General features: G+C 44.5%; 1 protein-coding gene across 2 annotated transcripts; it reads right to left on the reverse strand.

Moving 5' to 3' along the window:
• Positions 1–220: 220 nt before the first annotated feature.
• TMED2 (transmembrane p24 trafficking protein 2) lies at positions 221–6,780 on the reverse strand. Of its 2 annotated transcripts, XM_076352794.1 has the most exons (5): positions 6,558–6,780; positions 4,938–5,130; positions 4,498–4,518; positions 2,446–2,553; positions 221–1,373 (listed from the first exon to the last, which is right to left on the reverse strand). In XM_076352794.1, exons 1-5 carry the CDS (start codon positions 6,735–6,737, stop codon positions 1,249–1,251), a joined length of 627 nt encoding a protein of 208 aa, XP_076208909.1. In that variant the 5' UTR covers positions 6,738–6,780; the 3' UTR covers positions 221–1,248. The 2 variants fall into 2 exon arrangements, with proteins under 2 accessions (XP_076208909.1, XP_076208910.1); XM_076352795.1 differs by lacking the exon at positions 4,498–4,518 and having other exon boundaries at positions 6,558–6,779.
• Between the last annotated feature and the right edge of the window lie 2,245 nt (positions 6,781–9,025).

Here is a 9,025-nt window from a genome sequence, read left to right on the forward strand (position 1 = left end):
GCAATAAGGTGTAACAGCCACCTTTCTGAAGAACTGCTGCAAGTGTTTGCCCAAGGTTGGAAAAACTTTACCTGGAACATGAAAACCTGTAACAAATTTTAAATTAATTGTACAAAACTGTTGTGTGTTACTTGTAGAGGCTCCCCCCTGGAAAAGACCCCACCCCACCCCCAAAAATGATTACAACTAATATACATCAGTCACAACATAATCCTGGCTCAGCACTCACATCAGACGCTTCTTTTAATTTTTAAACCAATCATCAGATACCGAGGAAAGTAACTTTATACAAAAACAAATCTACATGTGCCTGAAAAAGAAAACACACCGGTATTTAGCATTATGCTAATTATGATCAGATAACGGCAGAGACTGCCACTTAACTTAAATACAAGGGCTGCATAGCATAGCAATAAACCCCCAGAATCATTAACCCTTTGGCATCAGGAATCCAGATTTCCTGAACACTAATGCATTCTGCAATAGCGCCAACAGTCTGAGCTTGGGACCTGCAAAAGCCAAAGGGTTAACCATTGTTTGCCAAGACACTGCACACAACTGGCTTCGATATAAAAACCTGTGAAAGACTAAAAACCATACGATGAACATTCGGTAATGAGAGGAGAAAAATGTATTTTCATATCGGCTATTTAATTTAAAAGAACTTTGGGAATAAGTTGACGTAATCAGGATAGTCACTGAAGGCTTTTTTAAATAGCAACTAGGTATGAATACTAGATTGGAAGTTGTCAGCTGTCTTCTATTCATTAGCAGAACAAAGTTCCAATCACTTCTCCTTGGCGGTTTATGTAAGCGAAGAAGGGATTATTTCAATTTCGTAACACCTACTGCAGGGTTAAAGATGTCAAAAATGCAAACAGTCATGTTAGGGCCTTGTACCGTTTCCCTAGATAGAACCGCAAGTACGAAAACGGGGAAAAAAGTTAGAGAAGACATGAACATTGCTTGTTACTACAGCTGAATTACAGCATTTGCAGCTTGCTTGGACCTCGCTTAGCATACAGACTAGGCAGATTTCAGTGAAAAAAAATTATGCCAATTAAGTGACAAGATTTCAGCACAGCTTTTGCTACAGAAGATATATAAAAACAATTCGTTTTTAACTAGGAAGGAACATAAGCAATAAGTTTTACAGTTCAGTAAAGAGGGTTCAGAAACCAAATGACTTTTTTGTGACCAGGATGTTTGGTAGCCAGTGAACTGAAATCCGGGACCAGAAAAGTACTCTTAAACAACCCTTCGGACTTCAAAAAACCTCTTCAGATAGTAGATTTGTCCCAGTGTCATGGCAACTAATACAAGAGCTTCAAAGAATGACCAAAGAACCACTCTGCTGTTTGTGTTGTCATTAACTGTTGGGGGGAAAAAAAAAAAAAAGCAGTAAGTAACAAAGCATTTAAAACAAACTTAAAACAGACTGTCATTGGAACTGAAGTACTGCACAGAAACCACTGGTATTCGTATCATGTCATTGCAAGTGTCCCAGAAGGACTCTGCAAGTCTTAGAGATGAGATCTGAGAGCTGGGGGGGGGGGGCATTTTTCTGAGCAGCTTGAACCGTGCTATGCAGGCGCGTGTTTTAACCTCAACTTTGGACATACACCGCCGCATCTTTCTCTATTCCGCCCACCCTCAAAGAGGCCAGGCAGAAGCTTCTGACTGCCAAACAGAAGCCACTTGCTTTTTCAGCTAACGGTTGCATATTACAGTCTCAAAGTCAAGTGGGGAATTTCTACTCTCTAAAGGTTCATCATCTTTGGTTCTAAAAAATTCAGCATTTTCTTAAATCAGACCATTAGTAACAAAAAGTCATAAAACTGGCAATATCCATAGGTTCAAAAGGTTGAGGGGCCAGTGCTTTAATATAATGTTGTATTTTCACATTAAAAATATTTGCCCTTTATTCTCACTGGGCTTCCCCTAAGGAACCACTTAGCGCTCTCAGTCATATTTTAAAGCTGTATTTCAGAAAGTGAGGGTTGTGACTGGAGGGTTCACCATATTCTCTACTTGCAAATAACAGTAGTTCTGCTCTATTTCAACAAAATATTTTAAAAAGACTTTGGCTCAATTAAGCCACACCCACTTCAAGGATGAGGTAATAGTTCAACCAAAGTCCGTCCCTGGGATCCATACCGTTACCAGTATCTTCATGAATATGCCCTTCAAAGAACTACAGAATTTACACCAATTAAGCAAAGATTATTTTGCATAACAACCTTCGTTACATGAGAGGCGAGCCAATTTAAAGAAGATTGCAAGCATCAGCTACATTCTTTATTGTATGGGCAGGTCCGTCAGAACCTGTTCTATGGGGTGGGGTTTTTTTTAGTAACTTGGAATAGCTTTCATGGACTTGTATTTTAAATCATGTTTTTTAAGTTCATTCGAGAGGGGAGAGGCATTTAAATCAAAGACACATACTTGCTCTATGTATTCTTTCACGAACTTCCATGTACTCCTGTTCATGCTTTACAGCTGTCATGGCCACTGCTAACTCATTAATCATCTCTTCTAGCTTGTTCTGATGAGCTGCGGAATAATTTCAGAAGCATCAGAAAGCCTGTTACTGACTCAAAAAACAATTTGTTAAAATTTATGAACAGTTATACTTAATTTCCTGTCACAGAAGTTGTTCTGAAAAATGCAGTCTGTACAGCTGAAAACTTACTATCCTTACAGCAAAGTAAAGTTTAGTTTTCATAGTGTCACTTTTCCTAACGCGTCTCTCTGGTATTTAATAAGTGGGAAAACATCTTTCTCCACATCCGACTAGAAGGCAGAAGACACACAATTTAGAGTCAGTACAGACCACTTATTTCCAATATGGGCATACTCTTCCAGAAAAACAGAACGTAAAAACACACGAGATCATTACCACACACTACTATCTATTTTGCCAATATCATCCAACATATTCCAAGCAAATTATCTTAACATTACAGCTTTTCCTAGTTGTTAAGCTTGCAAAAATAGAACGACTGAGAATTTAGCTTAAGATCATGATGCTGGCAAAACGAGATCACTTTCTGAAGCAACATATCACATCTTGTGATCTTCCAGTTTAGCTGAAGCACAGCATTCAGCAGAAACAATGCCAAAGGGGCCTGGCAGAGGGCAGGAACCGGCTTCAGGTTCTGGTATGTCGTGAAAGCAGGAGAGGAAAATACCAAACCAACGATAACAGAAAACTAGCTTGAGATAGTTCAGCAGTGGCAGGATCAGAGATCCGAGATTTACTGATTTGACTGTCGATCACAGGATCTTTTAAATACATTCATGCTCAAAGAACTGTCCACTTACAAATTTATAAACTATGCAAGTAATTTTCAAAGTTTTCTAGCATGAAGAGAAGTTCAAGATATCATTCCACAGACACGCCCTGGGCAATCAGCTCTCAAAAAGAAGTCACAAAAACCAACACAGTTTCCACTGAAGGGACGTACCTGACTTTGAAGCTCCCTTATTACCTTTTTACTTATAAATTAAGTGTTTCAGATCACAATCTGAAAATAAAGCTATTCAAAATACACACCTTATGGTGAACAGTCAAAAAGAGGATGAGAGAATAACACTCATACAAGTTGCAGTTAAAATCTTAAATAGTTGTGTAAACCACACTCCCTTTGCTAATATCGCAAATCCTTATCTTCATGGCCAACTGGTCATTTCAATAAGTGGTTTATTAGTAAGAGAAGAAATTACAGTTGCAGGGATTGTTTAAATCCACTCCAAAAAAAATACACTCAAGAAAAAGTGTTTGCCTTAAAAATTTAAAGCTGCGCTAATATTCTTTACAGCGGATATATTCAGACTCAATAAAAGATTTAACTGAGTCTTTAAAAAAAACCAAACAAGTTAGGAATTTGTTACTTTTCAAAAGCACTCAATGCACACAGTTATTTCCTTGCTAAAATAGAAAACAAGAATTTATTGCCTTTCTAGCTACAGTTAGTGATTTCTAAATAAAACTTTATGTTACCCAATACATTCATTTATTTCCTTTACAGCAAATGACAAGTTTGAAGTTTTTCCCCTTGTAACATTACTGAGAATTAATAGCCTAAAAGAAGCTTATTGCTTCCAAAAGCCCTTGATTATTCAACACCCACTTTAGCAACAAAAAGCGAACACCATCTAAAATATCCAATGTTCTTGGATGTTCAGCGTTTTAGTTTAATTTCACCTAAAAGTCCTGATTAAGTCTTCCGTTAGCCATAAACAACCACCCGAAGACAAACTGTCACGGACAGTTCAAGGACCTGATCCCAAGAGCTGCTAAGTATACAAATCTCTCGATGAAAGCTTGCAGGTGCTCGGCATTGCTCAGAATCAGACCTTTTATGTAGTTTATTAAAAAAGACATTCTCATGCTACAAACAAATGTTACAGAGAAAAAGCAAACGTTAGCTGTTAGTGAATAAACATACGCAAAAGACAAGATGCTAATGAGCTTTCAAAAAGCAGTACACATACCATCCCAGGTATCTCCACCACCTAGAGAAAAGTGTAAGAGATGAACACAAGTACAGGACAAAAGGCTGCAGATAAAACAGTAATTTACACGGCTAAGAGAAAATTTTTATATTAGCACATTTATCAAAGAGCTCAACTACTGCATGTAGTAGTCTACATACCGCTGAGCAAACTAGAAATCAGAGAATGAAACTGATGAAAAGACTAAAGGATGAAAGCATTAGTTTCTGCAGATGGCCAAGTGATTCTCTGGTGATTTTGCACTATATCATGTAATGAGGTCTAAAAACACCCATATCCATTTTAGCTGTGCAAGAGAACAGCTAACTAGACAGCCTGAAGAAACAGGAACTCTGAGAATCCTAGTCAAGTTCAGAAGCCATGCACGTAGGGAAAAGCTCCCAAGCCAGAGCTAATTTCTTTCCAGGAGTCTTCCTCACCTTCTGTCTCCATGTCTTGCCCCTTTGGAGCTTCCCCGATATCAATAGTGAACATCACTATCTTGGGAGTCATGGTGGACATCCTGTTGCTAAAGCAGAACTTGTACGTTCCATCCATGTGGGCGGCAAACGTGTATTTTCCACTGGACTCTCGATCGCCTTTATAAATTCCTTTATTATCAGGCCCTGTAATCTGGATGGGGAAAACAAAGTATCATACATTTTATTTAAAATACGGTGGGTTTAAGTACACCATTACAACATTTCATGCATATTCTGAAGTTATCCAGTCAGAATTATCAATACCATCTGTAACCTGACCAGTTCGGCATTCTTCATACTTTCCCTCCCACAGCTCAAAAGCAGTGATGCATTTTTCTGCACAGAAGTCTTTTTTTTTTTTTAAAAAAAAACCAAAACACCACAACTTCTTGGTAAAGAAAGTCATAGAAAAGCCTCCCTTACTGGCCTTCCGTAGTCAAGATAAGAAGCATTCAAGAACAAATAAACCATAAGCTAGCTACAGCCCTGGCTGTTAGCCAAATTAACAACTACAGGGGAAACCTTATCTCTGATGTTTGAAGGAAAACAAGAAGGAAAAAAAAAAAAAAGACATTCTCCCATATGTCAATACTACTTCAGACATACGGTTGTGCATTGTTGCAGTTACCATTTCAAACGGACTAAGGGCCTGAGTACTGAGCGCTCAGGGTCACCGGGATCTTACGGCTTCCGTCCCGCCAGGCCGCCAAACTCTGCTGCCGAGCTTCCATTAGTGACATCTGAACGGGATTTCATAGCTTCCTGACTCTGACCCGTACTAGAGCGACGTGCAGTTTTAAACAATTATATTCACTCTCAGCAACAACTCTCTCGTGTTTAAGTGATCCAAAAAACCCAACTACCTGCTCTTCGCCAAGATGAGAGGAATTCTTTTTTATTATTCTGCTACTGATTTGATGTCTCGTTGCAGAAAAGGACTTACCTACAGCTCTCCAGATGGCAATCACCCTGATGAAAGCCAACACCCTTTGATTCAAGGGGAGCCACACTGCTCCCAGAACCAACGACACGTTTTTGCCAAGAGCAACCCTGTTCGTTCTTCCCGCCAAACGAGGCCACATCGAGCAGAGTAACGAGGAAAACCTCAAGAGAGCAGCTCTGAAAACAGGAAGACTGCCTTCTGCAGCAACAGCAGAAACGGCAAGCGGCCTTAGGAGACGTAACCCCCAGAAGAGGCGCCTCGTCCCCTCCGAGATGGCCCACGCCACCACGCGAGGCCCGGTCCGGCCGGGCAGGGAGCCCTCCTCGCCCAGCAAGCCGACGGCGAGCCCGCCGCACGGAGCCCCCGCAACGAGGCGGGACCGTCCCAAACTTCACGGACGGCTTACGCCGCCCTCAAGTCGGTCTTCGCCCCCCGCAGGGCACCGCCACCGCCGCCCCCCGGGGCGCTGCTCCGAGCCGCCACGGCCTCCCCACCCCCGCACGCGGCGGGGGACGGGCGCGCAGGGCCCGGCCCCGGGGCAGCCCCGCGGCGGCGGGACAGGGGCCCGGCGGCCCTCCCCTCAGCACGGCACCCGCGGCCCAAGGTCAGCCCGCCGCGGCGCCGTCCCGCCTCACCTCCACGTCGATGTCCAGGAAGCCCCCCTCCGCCACCTCGAAGATGAGCCCCATCTTCGTGCCGGACGGCACCCGCTCCAGGAAGCACTCCTCAGCGTGCGCGTCGATGCTGACGAAGTAGGCGGCAGCCGGGGCCGCCAGCGCGGCCAGCAGCGCCAGCACCGCCCGCACCGGCGACATGGCGGAGCCCAGCGGGAGGGGGCGCCGAGCGGCGGGCCAGCGGGGAAAAGGGAGGGGGGGCTTCCGGCTGGCGCCACGCCCCTTCCGGGGCACGGGGCCGCCGCTCATAGGCCGACACAGCCCCACTTGCCACGTACGGCCTGCGCTACGGTGGCCATTAAGGGACTATTCCGAAGGGGACCGCCTAAACCCCGAGGCGGGGACCGCGCGGCGCAGGAGGCGGGACCCGTACTCGGGAGAAACCAATGAGCGCGGAGCAGGGGCAGAGCCGCGGCGGCGAGGAGCCAACCAGGACGAGGCGGGGAGAGCTGTCCTGTTAGAAAGAGCGGCGCGCGGAACGGCATTGGGTGAGCCGCTGAGGAGGCGTTGCCCGGCAACGGGGGGAGCGACGGCGGGAGCGCGGCAGGCTTGGCTGGCGGCTCCTGAGGGAACCCGGGCGGGCGGGCGGGAGGGCGGCTGCCACCGCGGTCCTGCGCGGCCGAAGCTGCTGCTGCTGCTGCTGCTGCTGCTGCAGCCCGGGAAACCCAAACTTGCTACAGCAAGGTAGAGATCTGGGGAGCAGCTAACGATCAAGAACGTAACGGGGAAGCCCGGCTATTCATTGAGCTCAGGAAAACACGGTCAAGATGTACGGCAGGCTTCTGCATCACCCGAGACTAACTGTGCATAAAAAGCCGTTCCTTGCATGGCCGTGTTTAAATGCTAATTCTCAATTAAAACTCCCAGTCAGGAATACAGAAGGTCATGCTTGAGCTTAAGGAAATCTGTTTTCATGACTAGCTGTTTTAATTATCTGCAGAAGATTTAAAGACTAAAGCACAATCTGGCTTTCTAGTGAAATATTTATGCGTTTGGGTTTGCCAAGTAAGCGCCAGTTATGGTACTCCTGGTAATACTCAGACGTCGCGTTTGTCTTCGGTTGTGTGACAAATTTAATCCAAATACTTGATTTACATAAGTAAATTCTGCTCATCTCACTCAAGCTGCCAGTTTTGAGCTAGCAGAGCTGGCTGCGTTAGTGCAGGCTCAGGGCGTGGGCACGTGTGGAAGGGAAAGCTTTCGGCAAGAGAAGCATGAACTCGAGGAGTTGCGGGTCATGTACGTGACCGGATAAGAGACCTCTCCTGCCGGGTCACTGAAACCTTCCGTTGTTTCCAGTGAGTTTGGATCAAGCCAACCTTGAATCTACCGCTTTCCATAGCATAAACTGCCGTGCTGGTTTTTCATCTATGTGAAAGTAGTTTTAGTCTTGCCACTAGCACGTTCTCTAAATTATTACTTTTTTCCTCTACATGTATTTGTACGTAGCAGTGGGAACTCATTTAAAACTGAATCCTGGTGGCATGAACTCTTTTCTCACCTCTAACTCAGACAAAACGATGATTTCACAGCATATCTGTTCCCCTGAGGTACTCCAGAGCGTTCTCCAAATGTTCTGCTCATACTGCTACCCCTTTCCATGCTTTCATAAGCGGTCTTTGCCAGGAAAGGATGACTACGCCATTATTCATCCTCATGCTCCCTCTGGAACTTTGTGCAATATCCTGCGGTGTTCAAGTTTGGCAATAAAGTTCATGAACAATACGTAGATATGTTTTCACAGCATATCATCGATTGTTATTATAAGTTAGGCAATTGAATATCGAACTCAGATGTTTGGAGGCTGTTTTGTTACCTTCCTGGCCGCCCCGGTCAATGATGCCGAGTGCCTACTGGCAGTGCATGAGGAAGATCGAAATTTTGTAACTTGGGACAGAATGAGATATTGACGGTATTGCTTGAAAAAGTTTGCCCGAGTGTCACAGTGTTGCATTCACGCCATTCATACCTCCCATTCACGTGCATCAGCCTTTCTGCATATGCCAAAAATAGGGAATTAATGCTGTATGCACAACACGCAGCACGCAGCCGTCATTCCACGCTCGGCTTTTGCAACTCCAGTTTTATTTCTCCTGACTAGTTCCAGTGTTTGACATTCTCCATAGTATCTTGTCCAAAATATAATGCATTATTCCTACACTGCATACAGCAAGTGGCAGGACTGGGACCTAAAACAGGGCACATGTAATTTGTCTCTAAAGACTCATCTGGAGCACCTCTTACCAAACACCGTGAGGGTAAGAACATTTAAAAATGCACAGTCACACCTGAGGGCAAAAATACTGAAAAACTTAACCAGAAAAATACATTTTGGTTTAGTTTATGTTCCTCCATAAGCGGATCCGTGCCAGCAAACTACTTGTACATATCACATCTCCATTGACCCTCTGAACATATGTACAGGTGTA

This window comes from Aptenodytes patagonicus, chromosome 15 (genome assembly GCF_965638725.1).
Source record: "Aptenodytes patagonicus chromosome 15, bAptPat1.pri.cur, whole genome shotgun sequence".
NCBI classification, from domain to species: Eukaryota; Metazoa; Chordata; class Aves; order Sphenisciformes; family Spheniscidae; genus Aptenodytes; species Aptenodytes patagonicus.

Coding starts and splice junctions, on each gene's coding strand:
- TMED2 (XM_076352794.1), bottom strand. CDS start 6,737: ATGTCGCCGGTGCGGGCGGTGCTGGCGCTGCTGGCCGCGCTGGCGGCC. Junction 5,131..6,557: donor TCCTGGACATCGACGTGGAG/GTGAGGCGGGAC, acceptor TTCCCCATCCAG/ATTACAGGGCCTGATAATAA. Junction 1,374..2,445: donor TGAAAGAATACATAGAGCAA/GTATGTGTCTTT, acceptor TCCCCCCAACAG/TTAATGACAACACAAACAGC.